The 26,010-nt window shown below is 53.2% G+C and overlaps 6 protein-coding genes across 6 annotated transcripts; 4 read left to right on the top strand and 2 right to left on the bottom strand.

Annotated features, from left to right (window-relative positions):
* Positions 1-10,893: 10,893 nt before the first annotated feature.
* UV8b_01438 (uncharacterized protein) lies at positions 10,894-12,582 on the bottom strand (the record flags this gene model as incomplete). The annotated part of the gene is made up of 4 exons (XM_043138936.1): positions 10,894-10,982; positions 11,046-11,184; positions 11,262-12,464; positions 12,571-12,582. The coding sequence occupies 4 exons, from the start codon at positions 12,580-12,582 to the stop codon at positions 10,894-10,896; spliced, it is 1,443 nt and encodes a 480-aa protein (XP_042994870.1).
* A 1,687-nt stretch (positions 12,583-14,269) lies between these two features.
* On the top strand, positions 14,270-15,629 carry UV8b_01437 (uncharacterized protein; the record flags this gene model as incomplete). The annotated part of the gene is made up of 3 exons (XM_043138935.1): positions 14,270-15,230; positions 15,342-15,415; positions 15,519-15,629. 3 exons carry the CDS (start codon positions 14,270-14,272, stop codon positions 15,627-15,629), a joined length of 1,146 nt encoding a protein of 381 aa, XP_042994869.1.
* A 2,017-nt stretch (positions 15,630-17,646) lies between these two features.
* Positions 17,647-18,843, top strand: UV8b_01436 (uncharacterized protein; the record flags this gene model as incomplete). The annotated part of the gene is made up of 2 exons (XM_043138934.1): positions 17,647-17,718; positions 17,848-18,843. 2 exons carry the CDS (start codon positions 17,647-17,649, stop codon positions 18,841-18,843), a joined length of 1,068 nt encoding a protein of 355 aa, XP_042994868.1.
* A 1,375-nt stretch (positions 18,844-20,218) lies between these two features.
* UV8b_01435 (uncharacterized protein) lies at positions 20,219-22,099 on the bottom strand (the record flags this gene model as incomplete). Its single annotated transcript, XM_043138933.1, has 2 exons — positions 20,219-21,768; positions 22,075-22,099. 2 exons carry the CDS (start codon positions 22,097-22,099, stop codon positions 20,219-20,221), a joined length of 1,575 nt encoding a protein of 524 aa, XP_042994867.1.
* A 2,149-nt stretch (positions 22,100-24,248) lies between these two features.
* Positions 24,249-24,812, top strand: UV8b_01434 (uncharacterized protein; the record flags this gene model as incomplete). The annotated part of the gene is made up of 2 exons (XM_043138932.1): positions 24,249-24,413; positions 24,555-24,812. 2 exons carry the CDS (start codon positions 24,249-24,251, stop codon positions 24,810-24,812), a joined length of 423 nt encoding a protein of 140 aa, XP_042994866.1.
* Positions 24,813-24,978: 166 nt separating this feature from the next.
* UV8b_01433 (uncharacterized protein) lies at positions 24,979-25,605 on the top strand (the record flags this gene model as incomplete). The annotated part of the gene is made up of 2 exons (XM_043138931.1): positions 24,979-25,430; positions 25,521-25,605. The coding sequence occupies 2 exons, from the start codon at positions 24,979-24,981 to the stop codon at positions 25,603-25,605; spliced, it is 537 nt and encodes a 178-aa protein (XP_042994865.1).
* Between the last annotated feature and the right edge of the window lie 405 nt (positions 25,606-26,010).

Raw genomic sequence — 26,010 nt, 5'->3', positions numbered from 1 at the left:
CATTCTTCATGCCGCTCCCTGCACGGTGCCAAGGCCGCCTCCCATGCGCACTGTACGAGGGGGTGTTGCGTTGCGTCTTGGTGTTGGGGTGCTGTGTTGGTTGTCTGTCGGCTGTGCATGACGACAACACTTGCCCATTAAACTTTTTTTTTTTTTCTTATTCCCTTTTTTCCCTTTTTTCCCTTTTTTCCCTTTTTTCCCTTTTTTTTTCGCTTCAAATGGGGCAAATCAAATCACGACTTTAGTGCCTCGACAACTTAGTAATGCTTGTTTGCCATGATGCCATCCCACCCTCTTCTCGCAAACGCGCACCTGCCGTGCCGAACCATCCATCACACCCAGGGGGGAAAGAAAAAAAAAAAAAAAAAAAAGGAAAAAAAGGAAGAGAGAATAGAACACCTGCGACGACTCTCTACCTGCAATTCTCTTCGCGACTCTCTTCTCGCACTCTGCTGCGCCCGCAACCCTGGCGGAACCCAAGGTCAAGGTCAGGTCCCCTGTAAAAATAATAATGCATAGCACGGGCTGTCTGTCACCTGCTGGTTTGCCAAACCTATTCGGCACCCAATGCATTTGGCCGGTTATTTGCCTCACCATTTATAATTATTATTATTAGTCGTCGCCGTTGCTGCTGCACCAACCCAGGGTACGTACTCCGTACATGAACAGCACTAGCCATGTACGTGTGTACCCATCCTCCCCAAGAAAAGTACCCAGGTACCTAAATCATCCAAAGTACCGCGTCCCCGTGGACAAAATGATATAACCCTTACTCATGCGCATGAATCGTACTCGGCCAACTCAGCCAACTAACTCCCTTGGCCGTCTGCCGTCGACAGCTGTCTGGCTTCTGTCGTGTCAGAGTATGGTCTCGCCGTCGGCCTGATCAAATCCCCCCTCGAATGCAATTTTTTTTTTTTTTTTTTAGGCGGAAGATGAGGGGGGGAAAGGGACCAGCAGCCTCCTCTCTCCTTCTCACTGACTCGACTCACTCGAACCCGTTGGCGGTCCCGGCGTGACGCGGACAGTTGGATCCCCCCATTGGGCCGTTCGCTCTTGCGTGCTGCGCCAAGTTGCAATTATTTGCGACTCATATCATCATATCATTCTGATTAAAAATCCTCCGACCTGCTACAAATACTTGGGCTGTACGTTACGAACCAAGGGAACGCTGCGACATTGCGGCATCAACGGAGAACCATCGAACAGAGTTTGGGCATAGCTGAGGTCCTCCGGAAGAAACCCGCCCTCCCCCCCCCTCTAGGCTTCTCTTTCGGGCGGATGGGCCATGTAGACTGCCTTGGTCGCATAAACAGGTCACCTTTCTGCCTCTAATGGTGACGTGATATATTGATTGTCATGCTGCTTCGCCCATGATGCTGCTGCAGCTCATGTTTTTTTTTGCAATGCAAATTTTGCTTCAAGTACATTGCTCAAGCAATCTATCAAGAGTTTCAGACTAGCGAGTTCTGCCAAGAATGCCCAGCCCCTTGCAAATTTCAACTGCATCCGTCATTCGTCGTCAGTGCTCGCATCTGTAGATCGAACACGCAGATGAACCATCACATCACGCGTGTACACAATTTCGTCTCGTCAAGTGGCCAAGAGCCAGCCATAGGCGGTGCTGGTAACCTAATATCGAACGCAATGCGGGTCCTGTTCCCTATTATTCCTTCTCAAGACGAACAACAACAACAACAAGTCCGTCATATCGGTGCGTTGTTGCTATTCTGAAAATGAACAATGGCACAGGTAGCCAACCACCTTCATCTTGGCCAATGAGGTTTTGCCGCACTGTTGCTCGCCATGTTTTGCAGCCAATGGCAGTTGATTCGTGGAGAGGAGAGCACGAAAGATTGAGCAGGACATCAGCTTCCAAAACACCCGAGAACTGCATCGGTCTTTGAAAGTTCCTCTGCTTCGATCTGCAGCAGCGGCGAGGGTCGTTTGGCACATCCAGCGTCATCACTCGGCGAATTTTCTTTGTTTGGCCTCCACTCCTCCGCTCATCGGGCAGCCAGGCCGATGCCATTGATGACTTTTGAAACGCGTTACTGCAGGCCAACGCCGCCACTAGCGGGACCCTCTTGTTGCATGGTAGGCAGCAGTTTTTGTTTTGCAGCCCCGAAGGATCTGGCTGGTGCAAAGGCTGCATATCCTATGTAGCAGCATCCGAAGGATATCATCACAGCCATGCGTCCGCACTGCTATTCACAGACTAGAGGTGCTGGAAAGATGGTCATACTGTCAAGGAAGAAAGGATAACCATTCGTGCAGACACTGTAGAGATGATTATTATCAGCGGGGAAAGGGAAAAGGCACCGTGAAGCGGCATTCACCCACGTACATACGTCTCTCTCTACCTCTGCCCTCAACTCACCGGCACCTGGTTCATGAATCGCAACGAGATGGATTCTTGCTTGATGGATAACAGGTAACCTTGCCTGCTTGGCCTTCTTGGGCGAGCTCACCGCATGGTGAACGGTGTTGGGGTACCTTGTCAGAATACCCCCTTGCTAGATACGATACCTCTTGGTACATCCGTGGAAAGGGGGACTGTAGCATTGAAGCTTGCCTTGGTCTGCCAAATTCTGCTTGTCCTCGTGGCAGGCATAGGCTTGGCGGCGACAAGGTAGGCTCCCCCTTGTCGCTGACAAAGGCACCGCGACCGCGACCGCGACCGCGACCGCGACCGCGACCAGACTTTGCTGTGGCGGGCTGTGACGGTGGGATTATGTGCGGTGCGGACTAGCTTGACCTGGTGGCAGTAGTCGCTTTCCGCGGCTATTGCGACCAAGTCATGGGCCCAAGCCCGACCCGCTGGGGACAGGATAAGCAATGACGAACCCTGCGCAAGGAACACAAGTTAGCGCTTTGGAGCAAACAGAGCGGCGACACGTCACGGGAACTTGGGATGATGTGCAGGAGAGGGAACCAGGATCCACGAGTCAAGGGAAACGAGATGGGGCAGATGGGCGGAAGCCAGGCGCTAGGCCAAGTACGGACGGCGGTAACAGCCCCTGTGCAAGCAGGTTTCGGCGGTCCGCCTTTTCCAGTGCCTTTAACCTGGATCGAAGGAAGGGAAGGAAGGGGGGTGGTGGTAGTAGTGGGGGTGGTGGTGGTGGTGGTGCCGAGTGTCCTCAGTCTGGCGGCGCAGGTACCGTACACGTATAGAGCAGGTAAGTTGACTTGAATGCTTGCAGCTGCCTGGTTTGCTAGCGGAGTACCGAGTACGTACGGCGGAGTACAGTAAGAAACTCACGCCGCTTACGATCCGGCCACGCCCCCAACCCCCGCCCCCCCGCCCCACCAAGGGCAATCTGGATCCATTTCTGAACTGTTTACGAAGTAGCGCTGGTGATAATGGCCTCCAAGCATTCACGCCATGCAAGCTCTACTCTACAGTGCAGGCAGAGTGTGAGTATTTAATCGCGCTTCTTCTCTCGGTTCACTAGATTGGGCCCTTTGACACGGAGCTCTCCGTCAAAAATCTGCCCAGGCACATATTGCACGTTGCCCGGGGTATGTGGCGTTGCAGTCATCGAGGGAGAAGTCGGCAATGTCGCCAAAGTTGTAGTTCTGGTCGCGATAGCTGGCTGACAGCGCTGGGGATTGTTTCGTCTGGTTCCTCTCTCTGCGAAAAACGCTGCAGGCGGAGCTCCATTCATCAGTCCGTCGGCGTCCAATCGCTCTGCCAACCGTGCTCCGTCTTGGACTCCATTCTGCCGTCCGCGAACCCTAGATGTGGAGTGGAACCATTGGCCAAGAGCCCATCGTCCATCCGTAGTATAGTAGTAGGACAACCCAGTGGTTCCCCTCCATGTGCCTGGAGAAGGGAAGAAACCAAGGAGACTATCAGAAATGAAAGCCCCGTTCCTGATTTTATTGGCAAAATGGAGACCAGCAGGCTTCCAAATGACCCAAAGAAGCCTTTGCGGGCCCCCAGATCCAGTGGAGTCTTGCCAGCCAGACGGACGATGCGATGGGATACTCGGTTGTATAGTATGTTTCGAAGGAGAAAAAGGGCCAGATCAAGGCGAAATTAGAAGAAGAAGAAAAAAATATCACACAAAAACGAAAGCGGACAACGGGGAAGGGGGGGGACCAGAAGAAATTGCTCAAGCTCAAGTATACCATGGCCAAAAAAAAAAAAAAAAAAAAAAAAAGCAGACATGACGGGCTGAATCCTGCAACTAACGCATCGCCAAAGTGATGGGCTTGCTGTTGCCGGGTTTATTCTTTCAGACATTGACATGTACCAGGCACCAGACGTTCTAGAGTTGCAAGCTTGCTCAGGCTATGCGCCAAAGTTGGCCGAACGCCATTACCCGTTCTCGGCTGTGTAGCGGGATGTGGCCGAACCATCGGCCTCTACAGAAGAGAACGAAGCCTTCTTCATTCGTCGGGCTCTTGGAGAGCGTCAACAACGCCGCACACCGGGGCGGGCAATATTACGCGTCTCCCACGACTCCCCGTCAAGAAACTTCCACCCCTGGCTCGAATTAGTGTCGCCGTGGACTATTTTGGCGTCGAGAAGAGACTACCTGTTTACGTCCCGGTGGCGGCAGTGGCTATCACGAGACCTGGCAAACAATTCGGCCCAGAACTTGTTGAATAGTCAGTGTTATGTTATATAGAGCCTCAGGGCAGCGCAAGGGAATGTCGGGTGGGTGGACATGCCGGCTAGAGGTTGTAAAAGTGTTCTCTTCTACATGGATACGGGCAAAAGTTGGGCAACAACCTTGGCGTCACAGGTAGAAATAACAGGTGAATTTATGTAGCCTGGATAGTACTAGAGTAGGGTAACCTGCCTTACGTGCCGAATGACTCGTAGGTTTGGCACATCCTACAGCCTTGGCCAGGGAAGAAATCATTGCCAGCACTGGCTGTCTGTATGGCCGTCTAAAGGTATCTAGATCCTATTAGACGCGCAGTAGACCTTGGGCGCCGGGTGGTAGGACCAGCCCACTTGAGCTGAAGCTTAAGGCAGCTGTGAGCCTGGGGCACCACACTGCTTAGTCTCATCGGTAGATACCAAGGTAGCTGTCGGAAGCGACCATGACGATGGTGGTGGTGGTGATGGTGATGGTTGGTGATGGTTGGTGGTGGTGATGGTGATGGTGATGGCGATGGTGATGTTGATGGTGGTGGTGATGATGATGATGACGATGACGACGATGATGACGATGACGATATCGTTGCGTTGCGGCCGGGTTGCAGAATGATACTCCGCCACATGTCGGGCCTTTAATTGTTCAAGTACCCGCCTACCTCGCCGCGCTTCCTGTAGACGCGGCAAATATAGGTAGTCAGCTAGGATGTAGTTATAGACCTCTCGGTGATTATTTTGAGCCGTCTTGCGGTTTACCATTGATGCATGTATCGAGCGGAATACTTACTGTCGCTGGAATCAGGGGTGGCGCGCGACGGTAGTAGCTGACTGTAGGTGGCCGAGCCAGGGCCCCGGCTCGGCGGAAGGTGAGCAGCTGCTAGCTTAGGTACCTACCTACCTAGGTACAGGTAGGTAGGTACATGTAATGTAGTTAGTCACCCTGTGCAAGGTCCCGAGGAAGAATCGACGTTGGCCGCAGAGTTGCTCGCAGTCGACAGGGCCGATAGCTGCCGGATAGTCCGGATTTCAGGAGGGTTGGAGAGCAACATTGGAGTAGAGTATACCGAGTACGTGCATGTTGCAGTCATGTACGTTCCCCCGTCCAGTCATGTCGCAAGTCTCAACCAGTCTTCAAAGCCGTCTGGTCTGTCTGCCTCTCGCTCGCATTGGGTTTCGGGATGCGGCGGGTAGCACCAGACGCGTGACTTTGCTGGCCGTGCGCGGTTGCGTCAATTGTCAAATTGCGGCAGGAGCCACCCAGCCAGTAAGTACCCACCCAACCACCCACCCCCACCTGCGACCTCCCTAGCAGGCAGGCAGCCCTCCCGGTGCTCCGTACTGGGGGGGGGGGGGGCGAGCGAGAAGGGTCTGGTCCGCGCACGTCTGTCTGGCTGGACGCACACCGTGGATGGACGGGGATGGATCCTCCACCAGGGCTGGGGCTGGCCGATTCCAAGGCCCGGGTCGCGGCGTACTCATTGGTGTATTCGCTGGCGTGTTCATTAATATAGGTTCAGAGTTGCATCATTCAATCGCAATCTCTGCGGCCATGCAAAAATCCAAAAAACACATGCTTTTCCAAACGGGGCCCCCCTTCCCGGTCGATGGGACTGCTGGAAACGGTATGCCGAGCCCCATGCGACGCCGCCCTTTGCCTCAACTGTCTCCAGCTCACACTTGAAAGCCACCGACCGATACGATGGCAAAACGCCTGCACATAATCGCCAAAAAGATAATTAAAAAAAAAAAAAAAAAAAAAAAAAAAAAGTAACAACGTAATATAATATAAAGTAAAAAGGGTAAGAAAACCCTGTTGTACGTGGTCAGCTCGACGCCGCAGGGAGGGTACGTGTAGTTGTAGTTGAAGCCCTTGTTCACAGTGACGAGTTGGCAGGCAGCGTACTGTGCAAGACTGGCCTGGTTGGCGACTGGATGTCCCGAGGTTGGCTGGCGCCAGCGTTCACGCGAGTCCTCGAAACGCCCAGCCATCTTTGCAAAAATCAACGCAACAACACAGGGCAGCGGAGTGACAGGTCAGACGAGAGACGAGACCCTAGACAAGGCCCTTGTTTTCTTTTCTTTTCTTTTCTTTTCTTTCTTCCTTGATTTTTTTTTATTTTCTTTTATTTTATTATATTATATTATATTTTATTTGATATACTTTTTTAAATAAGTAAATAACAATAATCAATTTTTCAAAATTCGGGTGAAATAGTTGCCCCCCCCCCAGTTCCCCCCCAGGCACACGTGACTTCACGTCCTTCCCACTCCACGCCTCCACGCCTCCACGCCTCCACGCCTCCACGCCCAGCCGGCAGTCGAAAGAAAGCGTACCTGGGCCAAGCGGGCCCTCGAGAAGAGCCTCATGTGGAGTGCGATCCATCTTCTACGGGCTCTAAGCGATGCTCCATCCAGCCGCGTTTCGCAAAACGTCTTTTTGATATCCAATGCACCGCGCTCAAATCGCGTTTAAAACACGCATGTGTGTGTGTGTGTGTGTGTGTGTGTGTGTGTGTGTGTGTGTGTGTGGGTGGGTGTTTTTTTTTTTTTTTTTTTGATCTTTTTATTTTTATTTTTTTGGTCCTAGCAGAATCCAGATGCACCGCCCGTCTCACGGTCACTGGTTGCCGATGGCTGACCTCTCCCTGCGCACTGTGCCGCCGACAGAAGAGCCCACCGGCCCAGCCACCAAGTCTGCCGGTTGAAACTTGCACTGCAGTAGCAGGTACTTTAGGTACTTACCAAAGGCACCAGAGGTACTACCTCGTCGTCCTGGCATGGGTGTCGCGGCTATGCTCAGCCTTAGGTACCCAGTACGCGGAGTACATGTGATTTGAGGCCCTTCTTTGGCTTCCTTTACTAGCAATGTCTTGACCTACGTGTTCATTCCGGGTCTTGTTTTTTTGGCGTCAATAGTCGGCGTTGTTCACATCTCCCATTCTTGCCACAGGTTGTGCGCCATGCTCATGCTTTTGCTTTCCAATCTTGCTTGGTTTATGGCCGACCATACCTAGGTACTTTGAGCAAGTAGGTACTTGAATCTATTCGTATGGGGATCGACTCCCCCCCCCCCCCCGACGTGCACCTTGTAACGTGTAGAAAGGCGCATGTGCCCCCGTCGCTTTACGTAAAGGCGGCAGGCATCCAGGTGCCTAGCATATGGATAACAGTGCGGAGTACGGACTACTTTTCGCCATTCCTGGCAAAAACCTGGCTTGCGCGCGTACGAGTCAGGCTCCGTAGGTTTTCAGTCGACAGCACGTAACAAAAGAGGGAAAGGCGTCCTGGAGAGTTCCCGAGGTACCAGCTACACTAGCAACTTGGCGCAAATGGCCGACGTCGGACCAACAGCTGAATTTTCGTCGTTTATCACTTTTTTTGTTTGTTTTTCTTTTTTTCTTTTTTTTTTGTTTTTTGCGCCCCTCCTCCCTCTGGTCGGTCGCATATGCAACATTGCTCCAAGGTACGTCTGCAATCTGGAATAGCGTTCCGGCGTATTGCCTAGGTTCTTTTTATTTTTTATTTTTATTTTATTTTTATTTTTATCTTTATTTCTGTTTCTTCCTACAACAATAGCATTCAGTCATCTCGAGAGAACAAACTAAGCTAGGAGACCCTGCACGGAGTACGCGTAGCAGGGCCAATCGGACCCATGAAAAAGAGACGGTGGCGTCAAACAAAGGACTTGACGCATGAAGGTAGGTAGGTACCTTGGAGGTACCGCACCTGGCAAGCGTCGTCGTCGTCTTTGGGGACCTGCTGGATATCATGGAATATCCCTTGCCTCCCTCCTCGCGCTATTTCAATGGGTCTGTCTGGTTTTGGACGACGGAGCAGAGGGATGAGGGAACGGGCTTCTGTCGACCTATCCATTGGAGGGATGCCAGGAGGCTTTGGACGAGGGCGTTTCCCTCCAAGCCTGGGCGAGGCTAGGCACCTAGGCACCTACGGCTGGTAGAGGTACAAGCGCGCCCGAGGCGGAGAACGGGATACGTCACTCGAGCGAGAAAACCGGCCCTGCAACAGGGTCACAGGAAGCCCTCTTTTTGGGTGTTTTTTTTTTTTTTGGGTGTTTTTCGGGGCAGGGGGATGCGACGCTAGGCTCATGTCTAGGGTCGACTTGGCGCGAACTTTTGCAGGGCCCATGTACCAGACGCGATACATGACGAACATGGTGAACGTGAGCAGCATTCGGTACGGAGTACCTTGGGTTTGGGTATTACTCGGCGGACCCGCGCCAATGCTTCTTCACCGCCTTCTGCATTCGATGGATAAATGAAAACCCGCCATATTCCACGGAGGCAGGGGGTGGGGGAAGCGAAATACATCTTTTGATGGCAGAGCCAAAACAGGAGGTTGCAGCGCGACGGGTGTTTTTTATTTATTTTCAATTTTCAATTTTTTTTTTACTTTTTTCCCACCTCGTCCCCCTCCCTGCCTGTAGAAACTAGAGTTGCGCAAAAGAACGCGGTTGCAGCGCGGCTGCAGCGCGGCAGGCACGAGGAGAATCCACGGATCAATCCCAGTCATGAACCCTATTCACACACACGCACAAACACACACACACTCTATGCAAAGGCAACCAGACCTGACAAGCCATTGGAAAGCGCGCACGCACGCTGCTCGAGCATATGAATGGCCGGCCCTCTCGGCACGGCTATGCTTGACCTGGTGCTGCCTGTCATGTCATGTCATGTCATGTCATGTCATGTCAAGTCAAGTCTTGTCATGCCATGCCATGGGGGCAAACAAGTCCCGTCTCGACGCTTGAAATCTCTCCGTCGCATCCAGCCCAGCCCGCCGCGGCGAGTCAGACGCGTCAGCCGTCCAAAAGCTGCGGCACCGAATCTGCTACACTTGTCGGTGAGCATAGGGTTCCGGCGTGGACGAGCTGTCTGCAACGCAGTTGGTTGTCTCCAAAGGCCCAGTCGACAAGTTCATTCATTCATTCATTCATTCATTCATTCATTCATATTCATGCCTTTGCTCTTCCCCGAACTGACTGACTGACCTCGGCAGAACGCGCGCAGAACGCGCGCAGCAGGCAGAGGGGCGGCGACAGAGTCAAGAGTGCTCCCGTACCCGTGCCTCGTATTAGCTGAATCGTTTTGCCATCAATGGTCTGGAATCAGCCATTTTGTGACGATGGCTTTTCCAAAGCAACCTGCTCTCATTTTATGCAGGAAAAAAAAAAAAAAAAAAAAAAAAAGAGAGAGAGAGAAAAAAGAATAAAAATCAACGAGTGGTAAATACCAGCCAGGTACTCCGTGCAATGTAAAAATAACTTTTGCCGCGCTGGGTGCACCTCTCGGCATCGTGCAAAGTACGAAAGCCGAACCGCCGAGGTGCTTACCTAGGAGGTGGAGGTAGGTACCTGGTAGGCTTGCTTACCTGGCTGGCTGCACTTCCAGGCACTGGACTCGGTGTACCGGGTACCTCGGGCGTGCGCTCATTGCACGCAGTCGAGGTGAGGTGTAGGCTGCTGCTGCGTTTCTCCAGCCGACGACGCCATCGAATCCCCTCCGCTCACATCAATTCCACGGCGCCATGCATCAAGCGCCTATGAGTACCATGCCATGCAACTCTCATTTCGATTCCCAAAATCCTGCCTGTAGTCCAATCAACATGTATGTACAAGTTCTATGTCGCCCCCCTCGTCATCCAGCGAGGGGCTTGTTTGCTTCGACGTCTCGGGAGTCTTCTTCCGAGATCCCAGGATACCACCATCATCCGTTTTGCCCTTCTGACGATGATGATGATGATGACCTTGCTGAGTTGTCCGTGACCCAAGACAAAAAGCTGGGTTTATCCAACGCCTTCCCCCCCCTTCCCTTCTTCCCGCGCATTCACGCCTGAACTACGCCAAAGCCGGCTGCTGAACAACCCTCTCCAACCTGTCGATCCAAACAGTCCTTGCCAAGTTCGCCAGAGACTCCAAGCGCCATGTAAAAACACAACAGCTCAACAAAATCGCATCCATGAAATACTTGCTAAAAACAAATCGGCAGACGCTCTTCCACACGCGTGATAGCTTCACCAAGCGGAGACCGAGGGTGACACTAATCCGTCAACCATTAGCAGACCTGCATCTGGCGTACTGACCAACGAAGAATGTACGTGATTCGCGTATATATTAAAGTCGTCAAAAAAGAGGTCATGTCTTGATCGCAGTTCAACCCCGTGCCATGGTGTCCTGACGTTTTTTTTTTTTAAGCCTCATATCTATAAATGATGTGCATTGGTAAGATCGATCGATAATGTGCATGATGCAGGGCCGTCACTCATGATATTTGGTCCAAAGACAGCTCAGTATCTGTGATACCGAAAATAGGTGCATTCTTCTTGGCCCACGATCTTGCTAGGATAGAAGCTACATGGCATTAGCATCGTCACGTCACACCACTCCTCTAGACCGTGTCGTTGTCTCGCTTACCTTTGAGAAACTTCTTGCTTGCATACTTCTTGAAAAATGCTTCATGGACGACAGGACGGGCAAGATAGTCAATCATCAAATCAACGACTGGCTGGACCTCTTGCTTGTCATAACCAGCATAGTATGCCAAGATATCGTCCTAACCGAAAAGTAAGAAAAAAAAAAGGTCAATGTTTCTGTACATCCAACAGTAGCGTCAAGTCATCGTGGGCTTACCCATGGGCCACGATCAAGCATCATGCGTGCTAGGTACATGGCGGCAGCAGCGCAGTGGCTCGGTCGATAGGCCATGAAGCGATGGTCGAGAAGGCTAATCTCCGTAAGATACTTGCCGATGGTGCGAGACTGGATGTCATAGTTGTCCGCCTTGGACACCCGGCGAAGGAAATTCATGGGATTCGGGTAGCTCAGGTCGTAATTGAGAGTGCTGAGCAGGAATCGCTCGGCACTCAGAATTTCCGCCTCGCTGAAGCCGTTGTCGGTGATGCGCTTGAAGTTCTCAACGTGCGGCGAGAGCACTTCTTCGTATTTGGAAGCAATGAACATGGCGGTGATGCCGACAAGCTGGAGACGGTCAAGCTGAACAACCTTTTCCGACAGGAAGCGATCAATAATGTTGACGGCAAGGAAAAGCGTCTCGGGAAGAAGGTGAAATCTCGTGTGGACTTCAATAAGCCAGTCAATGAGAATACCTCGCGTCTTCCACTCGAGATCATCTTGATGTGACATGTATTGAGGGTTGGGGATTGAGCGGCATTCGAGGTCGCGAAGATATTCAAAAATCTCCGTGGCATACTCGGCCACCATGAGAGGATCATCCCAGTCATCTTCCTCAATCGTGTGAACACCGTCTGGTATCTTCTTATCGTCAGACAATTCGGCGGTTTCCTCCTTGTCAACCTGGACTCCTTTGACGCGATTTTCGTCCTGAACAAGGTCTACTACCTTTTCCTTGTTTGCCCTCTTACGGGCAGGCTGAGCGTCTTCAACGACGGCGTCTTCTTGTTCCTTGTTGTGGGTAGAAGATGCGACTTTCCTCTTTGGGGCGGCGAGAGAACCCGGGCCGGCTCGCCTGACTTCAGTCTTCTTTGGTTCCTTGGCGGCGGAGCTAGCGGTACGAGTAGGTCGGGCAGAGCTTTTCTGGATGCCTACAGGATGAGCCTTGGAGGTGAAGCCAACCTTGCCAACGATTTTTTTCCCTTCAATGGCATCCGGCTTGTTGACATTGCTCATGTCGCCCAGAGCTGTACGTTTTCTTTGGTTGCCAGCAATGCCAAGATTGGCAGCTGACTTCTTCGGCTGCAAGGCACCCTTGGACGGCATGGCGGCTTCGTCCGCGTTGAGAGCAGCAGACTTGGCTCGTGTAAGAGGACGCGTCGAGTTCTCGTCGTTCTCGACACGTTGACGTGCAGCACGAGTCTACCATTTGGAGAAAATGATACGTCTTGTCAGCCGGACTAAGCTCCCGAGGGCGTAACGTGAAATGATCAGGCTGGACAAGGAACACGTGTTGATAGCCACTTACACCTGGAGGCATGTTTTAATCTAGTGTATACTAGATCTTCGATGGTACGAGCCAGAGACCGAACTGCGGGAGAGAAAAGAAGAAGAAAAAAGTCAGCTCTCGACGCAAGGTTATAAAAAAAAAAAAAAAAAAAAAAAAGGTAGAAGCCTGGGAAAGGCTAGAGGACGACAAAGACAAGTAGCTTTAGGATGAGAGACTTCAAGAAGCAATGGAAGACGGCTTCCTACCTCTGGTTCAGAGACAACGAACGTCCAACACGAGGTCGCGATGGGAATGTTTTGGAAGGATAAATGCAGACCAAAACTGTATGTGGTACTAGGAGAATCTGTCCAAGAGCCGGTTAAGACCGTAAGTAAAGAGTTAAAGAGATGAGAGAGGATCGATATGAAAAGAGCCGGGCAGCAACAAAGGTGTTTATGTTGAAGTGAATGGTTACGAGGGCGGACGAGAAGTGTTTTGAGGAGCGGAGGAGCAGGGGAGGAAGAGGCGTGAGGTGGAGCCGTCGCGGATGCGAAGGTACGTACCTGGCCAGTGTCGCGGCTCACTCGCGAGGGACCGTTGCCAAGGGTAAGATTGCAGCGTCGTGAGGGAAAAATAGAGAGACAGAGGGCTCGTTTTGGCTGAAAGTCGCAGCGCCCAAGCCACTTTGCTGCGAACACGTCCAGCAGCCCGTGCTTGTGCTACCGTCGTAGCAAAGATGCAATTCGTTTTGCGCGATTTGCAGGGACGACTAAATGGTATCAAACGTGAACCATGAGATGAGGATGGTCTCGACACGCTCCGGATTTTCAGCGTTCGCGACTAAAGTCACAGAATGAATTCTCATGAACACAGTTGCACAGATTGGCCGGCCGGAGACGCACCAAAAAAAAAAAAAAAAAAAAAAAAAAAAAAAAAAAAAACGATAAAAGAAAAAAGAAACTGCTACAGACGTGAGGACTCTACTCCGAACTGAAAACGCCAAATCTTTACAGTATTAGTATATTCATTCGTTTCTGACGATAGCGTGTCGTCAAGGGCATGGGTTACCAGCAAATGAGTGGTCAGCAGTGGAGATGGCAGTCGAGGCCAGCGACTCATAACGCGACGACTGGAGCTTCGCGATACAAAGACGGAATAGGTACGTACCCGAGCAGGGCCAGAGTCTCGGTGTCAACAGTAGCAACCGTGGAGCAACGGGCCGCTGATTGGACCCTCGGGGATGGAGAACTCCATCTGCAGCTGACCATGACGTTCTTGATGCTGTGGCTTACCTGTGGCTCAAGCTGGCAGGGTGCCGCTGAAGCCGGCCGGATTTCGGCGAAATGTTTTCCAGCTCCCGCGGAAATTTCAACCAGACGTGAACTACTTCACACATGTGGATAGGTGATCCAATGGAACTTGTGCCTTGGCGCCCTCTTTTTTTCCTCCCGTCCCTTTAGCTTTCATCAATTGAATGCGTTGAGGGGATGCCGAAGTATCCTGCAAACTTTGGCAGCTGGGAGAAGACTTTGCCAAGTCTCATCTCTTAGTCAATGCCCACGTATTAGGCTGTGGTTCACGTCTCAACATCAAGCTTGCTGTCCTCCTTTCCCCCCCACTGTATGCCGACACTCGATTCAAGTTCAGCTCCCCGATCGTACCGGTAATCAGTCCTACAATCGAAAAAAGACTCGAACCAAGGCAGCTCCATTGCCCAGCGAAAAAGATAATAAAAAAAATGCTTCATCAAAGACTGCAGTTATCTGCGGTAACCAAAAGTTTACAACGGCTCGCGCTACAGCAATACACAAGTCGTTTTTATGCGACGAAGCAACTCAAGACTGGATCCGAAGGCAATGCGGTCTCAACCGGCGTTCCCACAAACACCACCGAGACTTCCGGTCCGCAGTCGGCCATTTTGCGCACCTACAAGCCCCGAACTCCTGGTGTGCGACATTTGAAACGACCCATCAACGATCATCTATGGAAAGGTCGACCTTTCCTGCCTCTGACTTACCCCAAAAAGGGGCACGGAAAAGGTGGACGAAACGTATATGGCCGCGTAACCGTGCGACATCGCGGCGGTGGCGTCAAACGAAGAATACGCACAGTCGACTTTGAGCGATGGAGGCCCGGACCACATCTGGTCGATCGCATTGAATACGACCCTGGTCGCAGTGCACACATCGCGCTGGTTGCGGAACAAGCCACCGGGAGAAAGTCTTATATTCTGGCTGCGGAAGGTCTTCGAGCTGGTGATATTGTTCACAGTTACCGGGCAGGCATTCCCCAGGATCTCCTGGACAGCATGGGCGGCGTTATTGATGCCGGTATCTTGGCGTCTAAGACTGCCTTTGCCGGCAACTGCCTGCCCATGCACATGATACCCGTGGGGACAGAGGTTTTTGCGGTGGGTTCGGCCGCAAAGCGAGGGGCTGTCTTCTGCCGCAGTGCCGGCACGTCTGCAGTAATCGTAAACAAGAACGAGGAGACGAGAGACGACGGCACCAAGATTATGACGGGCAAGTATGTCGAAGTGCGCCTTCAAAGCGGCGAGGTTCGTCGCGTCAGCAAGAATGCCTGCGCTACGGTAGGAGTCGCCAGCAACGTTCACCATCATTACCGCCAGCTCGGCAAGGCTGGACGAAGTCGCTGGCTGAATATCCGGCCGACGGTCCGTGGCGTAGCCATGAACAAGGGTGAGTACTTGTCGAATGTTTTTTTTTTTTTTTTTTTCCCTTTGTTTCGCAGTGCGCTTGAAAGAATCAAGGGAAGAGAGAGTGCAAGTCTTGGCTAACAGTTCCCGACAGTTGATCACCCTCACGGCGGCGGTAGAGGAAAGTCCAAGAGCAATCGCAACCCAGTGACACCATGGGGAAGACCCGTAAGCTCCCATCCCTCCGACATATCCCACTCGAGACTCCCGCATTCGCTACCCTCGAAGGTGGCGAACATGATCGCTTTCCAACTACTAACACATGCTACAGACCAAGAGTGGCTACAAAACACGCCGCACGCACAACCGCAACAAGTGGGTAGTCACGCCTAGACCTCGCAACCACGGCAAGCGACGAGACAAGCGTTCATCAACAGAGTAGATGGCTGGTGGATCCTACATATGCATTTGCTAGATCTCGGCTGCCCTGCCTTTAAGGAACCCGAACAACCAGAGGTAGCACAAGGGGGAGACGGTTTCAAGGACGCTGCTGGTGCAGCTGTGTATAGTACATTACGACTTGGTCATTATCCCGTTCAGTGAGAGAGGCCGCAGACAAAAGACGGGCAGACGCGATGCTCCATTGTTTTGCCTCACATATCTGCGCTTCGCAAACTCTTTAAGCTTGCAATGAATTTTCCAATGCAACCAAGTGAAGACCCAAAAGCGACATTCCTTGCCGTGCAGTGGAGAGGTGACTCCCTGGGGTCGTTCACCAGCATAATTTACTTTGCGTAAAGCGTCAAAGGTACCTTGACTTTTAGCAACGGGATTCCCCCGCTCTACCAGGAGGTAGATGGTACCTACCCGCCAGCTTGCTCGTGCAACGGACCAAGCAAAGGACCGTCGATGCGATTGGCCTGCTCTTATGCTGGGCTCGGCTGTGTCGTACTGCCTACCACAAGGCGACGACGATGTCCCGCTCATCAGGTAGGAAGGTTACATATATATCATCAATACGTGTGTGTTTAGCTTGGCTCAGGTGCTAGGTACTTCCTACCTTGGGTGCCGGAGTCTGTTTCTCGCCACGGTGAAAGCTTCGTCGACGTCAAAGTGCATGTGGCTTTTACCGAAGTTACGCCAACTAACTGATGCCGTCAATGTCAGTCAGATGCCCTGCCGTTGGCGTAGTGGGTCAAAGCAGGCTGGGAGCGCATGCATTGGCAAGATCTCGATTTGCCCGTGATGCTGGCTGGGGGGTTCAAGTACTGACCCAGGCCGCTGACTGACCACTGCTGACCACTGACTGGCCACTGACTGGCCACTGACTGGCCCCTGAGCCATGACCCTAACTCGTGCCCTCAACGGCACGTAGTGCTAGGCTGGGAGCAACCGACGGAAGGGCAGCAATGCTTTGGGGGAGCAATCTCGCGGATAACGCAATGCCACACCAGTGCTTCATTTGTCTCTACTATGCTGCACGCTGTCAATAGGCCCTGTTTGCCTTTCCGTCCTCGTTTGTTTTTAACTTTTTTTTTTTTTCGCTTTGCTCCCCGCGACGCTTTCCGACGGTTTCCGACGGCTTCCCCTGATCCCCCACGGCCATGACAGCGGCGGCGGGGCTTTCGGTTGGCTTCAATCAGATACTGTACTCCGTACTCCATGGAGCAAAACAAAACGTCCATGGGCGACCGGAACAACTTCATGTGCCCCCCTGCATTTGCATTTGCTCCATGACGACTCACAAGTGCGAGGCCAGCAGGTTAAGCAACGAGTGGCGGGCGGCATGGTCCACCTCGCTGGCCGCTCCGGCTGTTCTCCCGGGAAACGAAATATTGAAAGATTCAGATTTTATCCTCTTTTTCTCGGAAGGTACCTACCTAGGTACCTAGGAGGTAGGTAGGAGGTAGGTACCTGGTAAGGTAGGCACGGAGTACACGTGTACCTTGGGGCAAGGCAAGAGCACGCTAGCTTGACCTCGACAGCCGAGAGCAAGCAAAGCCACATGCATTGACGTGAAAATACATGGTCAACCATCAATGATTGAATGATTGATTGCTTCTTGTTTCCGCCCTAGACAGCCGCCCAAGTACCTACTTGGTACTCGCAGACCAGACCAGACCAGACCAGACCAGACCAGACCCGATCTCTTTGGGGTCATAGCCGCCGAGCAGCTGGCGTCGTCTCACCCGCACGGCCGCCCGCACATCCCATCCCATCCCATCCCATCCCATCCCATCCCATTGACTCGCAATCATCAATCAATTCTTTGCGTCCGTCCGCCTCTTCTCCCTTCAGCCTCAGCTCGTTCCTTCGACCGCCCACCCCAGATAACACGATCTACCCCGACGACGGTTGCAATACGGCGGGGGAAAAAAAAGAAGAAGAAGAAAAAAAAAAGAAAAAAAACCTCGTTCCTCAATTTTACTCGGTCCCCCCGGCCCCCGGACCGCATAGACATGTCGTCTCCGTGGAAGAAGCAGCCAGAGGACGTGGTGGACAGCATTCTCAAGCGAGCAGAAGTCAGCAAGGTCAGTCAGCCGGCAACACACCACAACTTTGCCCACAATGGACCGCACGCAAAACTGGCACGGCTCAAGAAAGAGATTGCATAGCTTACACACAAGTCTCCTCCCCTCTCTCTCCCTGCCCCTGCGCAGATTGCTCGACGACTGCAGAACCGTTTGGCTCTGGCTCAGTTCAAAACCAAGCACGGCTGGGAAGACTTGACCCTCGACTCCATCGAACCGAAACTCGAGGAGGAGATGCGACGGAGACGCCTCTGCGACGGCGACGTGCTCTCCGACTCGTCCTCCAGCGCCTCGGACCTGCCCTACCCGACCCGAACGTTGATGAGCTCGCCGCTCAAGGCGCCCTTGTTTTCCGATGCCGTCGGGTCCAGCAGCGGAAGCTCTGGTCACCGAAAGCGCACCTACTTTGCCTCCTTTGACCACACGGCCTCGAGTCCGAGCAAACGCTTCCGAGCCTCGCCCACGGCGCACAAGTCCCTCGCCGCATCGTCCTCCTCCACCTGGAGGGACACGCATCAGTTGGCGCAGTCGTCACCCATCAAGCCCCGACGTCAGCAGCATTTCACCACGTCCGCCGGACCCGACGTCTCCTTCTTCCAGCAGCGGAGAATGACGGCCGCCCTCACGTCGCCCAACTTTGCCGCTCCCTCGGACGACGACGACGACCTCCTCCCCGCACACTCCTTCACCATGTCCAAAGTCCGCTCTTCGCCCCCGCGCACCCCTCCGATGCAGACGACGCGCAGTCTCAGGACCAAGCGGAGCAGGGAGAACCTCGACGGGCCCAACCCCGCCAAGTCTGGGGAAGAGGGCGCGGATCTGCTGCTCTACCTGGCGGCGTCGCCCTCGCCTGCGGTGAAGTCGAACCGTGGCCGCATGGAGCATCTATCCACGCCCCCGCCAAAGAATAGCAAGCTGGACCTGCCGTCCTCCATGATGACCACGCCGGGGGGGGGCAACCTGTTCCCAAACACGCCGGGGCAAGGTTTCGATTTTGCCGATTTCGTCAACATCACCCCGAGTCCCGCTCAGAAACCATGGAGGACGCCGGGCCCTCCCTCGTCAGCACGGACGCCGCTCAGCGTGGCCAGGAGGAGGCTCACGTTTGAAGAGCCGCTGGCCTAAGCTGGAAATGGTTCGCAACGAAACGAATCCTGGTCTTTTGGGACGTCAACGGAACTGCCTCTCCCATGCCGACTTCTCTCTTGACGTGCTCTGGTCCTTGACTCTTTTTTTTTCTCTATTTCAGCCCTCCACTTGGCGTTGGGAGTGCTTCCACCTCACCAGCCCTCTCACCAGCCCTCTCATTATCCGACGGACACATCCGACGGACACAGCTTCCGAGCTGGAACCATCATCTTGGATTTACCCAGGCGTTTATAGTGTCGGCTCATGAAGCTGCATATGGCGCCCCGAGGCTGCGTGGGAAAGCAGGAGCTGGCGATTCATCAATATGTAGGGAGAATGGCGGTGCTCCATCTGCCGTCTATTCGTTGTGGGCATGCGCTGTCTTTTTTTTTTTCCTTCTTTGTCTCTTTGTCTTTCTTCTTCTTCTGCTTCTTCTGCTTCTTCTGCTGCTTCTGCTTCTTCTCTTCTCTTCTTCATCTTGTCTTCTCCTCTTCATCTTGTCTTCTCCTCTTCATCTTCTCTTCTTGTTCCCTTTTCTTGCACTTTTCCATTTACAAGCGCAACCTGGCGGATCGCATGGCTGGTTTTGAACCCCCTCCGGCTGGGCCAGGTCCCGGCGTTCTGGCTCTCTCATCTTCGTCCTTTGCCCCCCCCCCCCCCCCCCCCCCTTGTCCTGTCCTGTATGTATGTAGAGGTTGGCCCCCGGGCCAAGGCACGAGTAGCTAGCTAGCTGCCCGCTCAACGACGAGCCGTGCATTCGCCCCCGTCTTCGTCTTCCCCCACTCGTGATGGTGTGGTGTGTTCGCTCAGTTGCTGCGCTGCCCTCGACGCGCGAAAACGTTGGCGTCACGCGTCACGCGTCACGCGTCAGACAGCGGGGGGTCGCGCGCGCTTTTTCGCGGTCCACCCTTTTTTCTTTTTTTTTTTTTCCGTCTCTCCCCCGCCCTTGCGAATGATGAATGCATGCCCCGGGTGACCCACCACCCCCCCACCCCACTCTACCTTCCTAACATGTACGTACCTACGCCGTTGATGACAAGCCTCCTGTTCTCCCTGGTTTGCTGCCAGAAAAGCGTTTGCGGGCGAGGAGGCGTTTCAGCCCAAGAAATTTAGTCAAATAAAACAAATCAAATAAAAAGAAGAGAAGGAGCGAAAAAAAAAAAAGGTGATGTGGAATTTTCGAAATTTGCCGCTTTCTCAGTTCTCGCCAAGATTACAAAAAAAAAAAAAAAAAAAAAAAAACAATCTGTTTGCTTTTTATTTTTCATCTTAAAACATCATCCGCGATATGCTCTTTTTTTTTTTTTACATGATTTTCATTTCCAACCCGCTCAAAGTTTAATCAAAGCTTCCATTTCTTCTTTGCCGCGCATTAGTCGTCGCGCCTCATTTGGTACGCCATGACCGCCCAGACCAGTTGCATGGCCCGTATCCGTTGTCCGACGTCGAAAAAGTCGAACCACGGGCTCCTCCAAGCCTCCACTCTGCCCCAGCTTCTCCTCGTGGCATCTTGCTCGGGCGACCCGTCCAAGACCTCCAGCAGTCGGAAAGGCACGCGCACGCGGAGGATGGACAGGTGGTGGAAAAGAGAGCTGATGAGGAATATGTCGTCGTAGCCCGCACCCTTGACCTTGCCGATGGCCTCGTACCTGGCCTTTTGGTCCCACGACGAAGCTGGTGGGCGCACCTTGCGGTACCTGTCGTAGATGGGCATCGTCTTACGAGGCTTCTTGACGGGTCCGTCCCCGGCATTGTCCGTCTGGTTCGTCTTGTCCGCCGCGCCCGCCTCGGCTTTGCTAGCGACGGCCTCCTTTTCAATCTCTCGACCGATTGGCCCTCCTACTCCGCCGCCCCATCGATGTCTCGTCGTCCACCATTGTTGGTCGCCGAAACGGGTTTCCTCTCTGCCTTCCCGGTTTCGATGTTGAGCGGTGATGAGCGCTGCCACGACTTCCCGGGCCAGATCCTGCGACTGAGCCGCCTCGGCGTCGGGCGTGGTGAAGCTCACTGTGGGGCGGGTGCTGACTGCAGCCACTGGGCCGTGGACAACTCCTGCTCGGGCAGTCTCTCGAGCCCTGGGGATCTGGAAGACAAAATGGCAGTCGGATGACGTGTACGATTTCCGCTGCCGACGGCCTGAAGGCGAGCTGAAATGCAGTCGTGGCTCCGTCCTTGCCACGGAGACGCTGCAGCCAAAGTCGTAGGCGACCAGCTTTACAAAGGCGTTCAACAGGGTCTGTCTGTATTCTGCCGGCATGGCCTCGCCCGAGCAGGTTCGATAAATAGCTGCTGAAGCCTGGTGAGATTCGGGTTCGTGGTCGTGGTCGTGGTCGTGGTCGGGGTCCGGGTCAGCTGCCTCATCATCCCTGGATCCGGTCAATTCTGGTGAGGGAGGCAGCTGCTCGGGCTGGGAGGGATCGTCCCAGAAAGCCGTAAACAGCTCCAGACAGCGGAAGAATTCGTACGCGTTCCCCAGCCTGGCTTGTTGTTTCCCCCGTGGGGGGCTTAGCCGTCTTACGGTACGGAAGGCGTCTTCATTCGTATTCGCAAGCTCTCGCCTGCGTTCCAAGTACACTTGGACGCCAGGGGATGTTACTCCGTTCCGCAGTGGGAACTGATGCTTCCCACCCTGGTTTTGAGCTTCTTCCGCTGTGAGCTTATCCCACTGGTGAAAATCAGGCAAGCATGATGCAGGAGGCACGAGATGCTTCAAATCGACATCTAGCTTAAGGTCTAACCCGATGGCTAGCAGACCAGTCGCTCCAAGAACAATGGATTCACGTCCGGTCTGTTTAAGCAGCTGAGGCAATGATTGTGACTGGTCAACAAGCAGGTCATCTTGTGCAAAGGGCTGATATCTCGGCAGGGTAATGGGTGTAGGGCCTGGGATATCTTGTGGGTCGATGTTTGAAGGCACTCTTGCTGCGCAATGGTTAGATATTGGACTCTCTCCTTCTTTCCTTGCTTTTTTTTCCCTTTCCCCTCCTCTCTCACTCCCTCCCCCGCACCTTTTCTTTTTTTTCTTTTGGCATTCAACGAGTACGGCATGGCAGGAGGACTTGTTTTAACAAAACGCACAGAAAAGACTCGAAAGAACGTCAAGAGAAGGCTCGCACACAGCGCCGGCAAAAGAAGATGAGGAGGAGACTAGTCACGGCTGGGTGGGGAAAAGGGTCGAGTCAAGCGAGGAGGTTTAAGCGAAAGGCTCATAGCGTGAAGACGACTTACGATTGATCGGAAATGCGCCAAACATGGCGGTAAGGAGCAGCTTCGAATTTCGTCGCCTGCTGATGCCTCTTGGTGAGCTCTCAGTGAGTTTGGAGCCAGAGACATGCAACTCGGCAACCGACACGGATGTTGATTTTGATAACTTTTGCTGTGCTCGAACAAAGTACCAGGCTTGCGTAATCCGTACGCCGTGCCCAGACTAAAGTTGGAAAGTACGAAAACACACGTTGCGGGACCGACAAACTCCTGAATTAGATGGGCGCGAGACAGGTGTGCTTGTCAGGCATCGAGGCAAGTTGGTCCAGTTGGTCTGGAGTAAGGCAGCTTTGAGGGAGGGTCGAGCGTCGGTTAGCGAGCTGAGAGTTTGATCTGGGTGAAGCAAATAACGGCAATGACGTGTCTTTGTCTTTGCGGCGGTGAACAAGTCGGGAACAGCATAAGATACATGAAGGATGATGGGATGGCGATGAAGATGGTTTGTTGTCAACAAGCCGCGCTGACGATGACGATGACGACGGGGGCGGTTAAAAGCTAACGAGAGACGGCTGCAGAGTCCATGCGATCCACGGGAATGCAAACAGCCAGCGCGAAGTCTTGACCGTGAACGAAGGATAAAATGATGGCCGTGCACCAGCGCAGAGGGAGGCGAGTTGTTGGTTCCATGTTTGTTTCCATGTGGGTGGGGGGGTCATGACGGCGGCGGCTAGGAAATGTAGTAGCATGGAGGAAGTAGCTACTATGTACATACTTTTAACTGTACCCCTTGTGGACTCGGGGAGGATAACCAGCAGACCATGCATCGAATTGCAGCCAATCAAGGTGCATGCGTACGACCAAGATCAGCATGGTGCATCTTTGTCTTTTCCAGCCTTCTTTTCTCGCGTCTCTTTTCTTTTTTTTTCTTTTCTTTTCTTTTCTTTTCTTTTCCTTTACTTTCCTTTCCTTTCCTTTCCTTTCTTTTTTCGACTCATTACCCAGCAGCTTGCACGTCGGCCGGCGAGAAGAAAAGCTCGAGGTGCAATTGGCAATTGGAAATGCTGGAACCACGAACCCCACCCCCGCTCGCCAAGTGCCGTCCGTGGTAATGGGGCATAAATGAGAGGTACTCCGTAGGTACCTAAGCATCACCCCATGCAGTATCAGTCAATCCTTCCGATTGACGGCCGCTGCAATAGCATTGCCGGCTTACCTCATCATTGTGTCATCACATTTCCCCCGCTGCAAGTGTGTTGTGAGCAGCAAACTTTTGCCGTGCTGCTTAGAGGCACTGGCGGCTGTGCCTAGGACGTGCTCCGTAATCGGCGGCGGGGTGACCGGGTATATGCCTCCTACCCCTTGCTTTGTTTTGCGGCAACTGCGCCGACTTGGGGCTGATAAGTGGTACTGTATGCCAAGGTACTGTACCTCCTAACCTACATGTAAGCACGTCGTACCATGCGTTTATCTATTGTTTCCGGCATCGCGTGCGCCATTGTCGGAAGCTGGCTGGGTCGAGCAAGTTATTGGGAAGGGAGGGCCTGGTGTCGGTGACTGGTCGGTCTGGTGCCTAAAGGAAAGCGCTGGCGCTGGCATCTGCTGCGGAAAAGCACCGCCAGTCCGCACCGGCGATGGATTGATGGCAGCGGGATTCCCGGGTCGTCCAGGTCGTCCAGTTCGTTCGTTCGTTCGTTCGTTCCCATCTAATGCAGTGCAGCAACCGTCGTGGCATGGACTCGAGCCCGAATGCAAACCTGCTGAGCTTGGCCTTGGGCCCTTGCAGCAAGACCGCGACTTGCTTCTCGCTGGTATGCACGGACTCGGCGATTCCAGAGTTACTCGGTAAATCGCAAGGACATCTAATATGCAGTCCGGTGCCCGCCAGGCACGACGAGACCCCGGACTCGTTCTGAGTTGTTTTGGAAAGTCGTGCTGGAAAAGTCTCGATTGCTTCGTGAATGTGACGGGCACCTGAAACGGGAAACCCGAGCAGCAAGCTTACGCCACTCCGCCGGGGGGTAGCCAAGGTTGAAAATCTGGAACTTCATCTCTTGCCGCCGCATGTTTGCTAAATGTGTTTGCAGAGACGGACAGGCACGCAAGGGTAAGTAAGTTGGGGAGTCGATGAGAGAGCAAACGGTACGTCAAACGGTACGTCAAACGGTACGTCAAACGGTACGTGAATAATCGACAAGGCCATGGTCGTGCAAATTGTGTCGACACTTTTGGCTCATGTGCTTTGCACGTTTACCTTGTCCGGGGATGTGTCCGAGGACGTGACTCTACGGCTGGCTTGCTCCGTTTCTGTCTTCGGTCTTGTCGTCTTCCTTCTTCCTTTCTTCTCTCAGCGGGAAACGGGCTCGGTGAGTAACCGCCATCCATCTCCGTCTCATCGTCCGCCTCGTCCCCTGCTCCTTCGTGGAAACTTCAATTTCAGCCATCTGGACGTCTTGACATCTTGTCAAGATGTCGATGCAATTAGGGTCTTGGGTTGACATGCTCAGGGGTTATGCCTTCATGCAGTCTGGAAACTCCAACAGCACCACGGACGTAGCCAGCCTCGTCACAAATCAGTATACGGAGCCAAGAAAAAGTCTCCGGAATCGACCGTGGCAGCCAAAACCTTGGTCTTGGTGGACGGACTTTTGCCATGTCCAGGCTCGCAAGCAAAGCTCGCCCTAGCTCCATCGGTGGAAGCCAGAGAGTCGGATTCAATACCATCTTCTCCGTGTCAAGCCAAAGCTGGTTTCCCTCCCACATGAAAATCCAAAGCCCTGCATGGACTCTTCACAAACGAGTATTCGGTCCGGTCAAGAGATCCTGCCCAACTTTCTAGCGTGTTGATGGCAGGGGCTGCACTCTCATCTTCGGAAACCCGCACATCAACTTTCAGGTAGGATCGCATCGCCCGCCAGCCCCAGACACCACATGTCGAGAAGAGAGTCACCACCAAGCTCGCATGTCGAAGTTCTTTTGGCACAACAACTCGCCTCTCAACTGGCACAATCATTGGGGATCTCTGTTGCGAGCCTCGCTGGCCTAGTCCTCGTTGCATTTTGGGCGTGGTTCACGAACATGAGATCAAGACGAAAGCCGGGGGCCTTACAACTCCTGGCAAGTGAGTCAGATGTTGGCCTGTCAAAACAGCACAGGAAGCATGGGGCCTCCCGTGGCACGCTGCGCGATGCGGCGGGAAATTTCCGCACAAGGTGTCGAAAGCATGACGGACCTTTCCCCCCCAACAACGCCAAAACCTGTGCGGCTTCAAGACATCTGTCGGAGGCAACCAGCTTGAAGGGACAGCGCGTTCCAACCCGATCCCATCTAGACAGTCTTGCCGGACGCGTTGCGCCAGCACACAGTCACAGATGCAATGCACAGTAGGCAGTCTCATAGTGCGGACGCTTGGGCGGCTGCGCGGAGGACCTTGCCATCACCTGCGGACATTGGCTGTGCCTTCAAGGCCACAGCAACCTCCTGCTGATCGAAGAAGCCATGCAGATGTCGAACTCGTCTGCCGAGCAACAGAGCGAGGTCAGATCGGATCCCTTTTGACGTTGAAATCGAGAGTCTGCCCATGCCCAGTGCGGTGGCGGTTTCCGAAGCATGGCAAAGACATGGCTCACGATTCACGCACGCTGTTCCCGAGCCGTGTTGGTTCTTCACAGTATTCGAGTGGAGCCAGCGTGGGTGGCTGGGGCTTGAGGTTGTTGGGATTCTCCAGATTCCAGATCGCAATCGCTACACAGCCGTCTTCGGCGGGGCACTCTGGCAGTTGCTCTCTTGCCAAGCCTGGGATATCTGCTTGTTTTTCTGGGTGTTTAAAAGTTTTTCTTCTTCAATCGGACAGCGACAGCTCCTATGAGAGGGCGTCTAGGTTTCAACAATCATTTGCAATAACTGATGTGCAAAACAGAGTTCCTTATCAACCAACTTGAAAGATTAACCTGGCGTTGAGAA

Source organism: Ustilaginoidea virens, chromosome 1 (assembly GCF_000687475.1).
Source record: "Ustilaginoidea virens chromosome 1, complete sequence".
NCBI lineage: Eukaryota > Fungi > Ascomycota > Sordariomycetes > Hypocreales > Clavicipitaceae > Ustilaginoidea > Ustilaginoidea virens.
The sequence above is the reverse complement of the archived record's forward strand: the minus strand, read 5'-3'. Positions and strand labels throughout refer to the sequence as shown.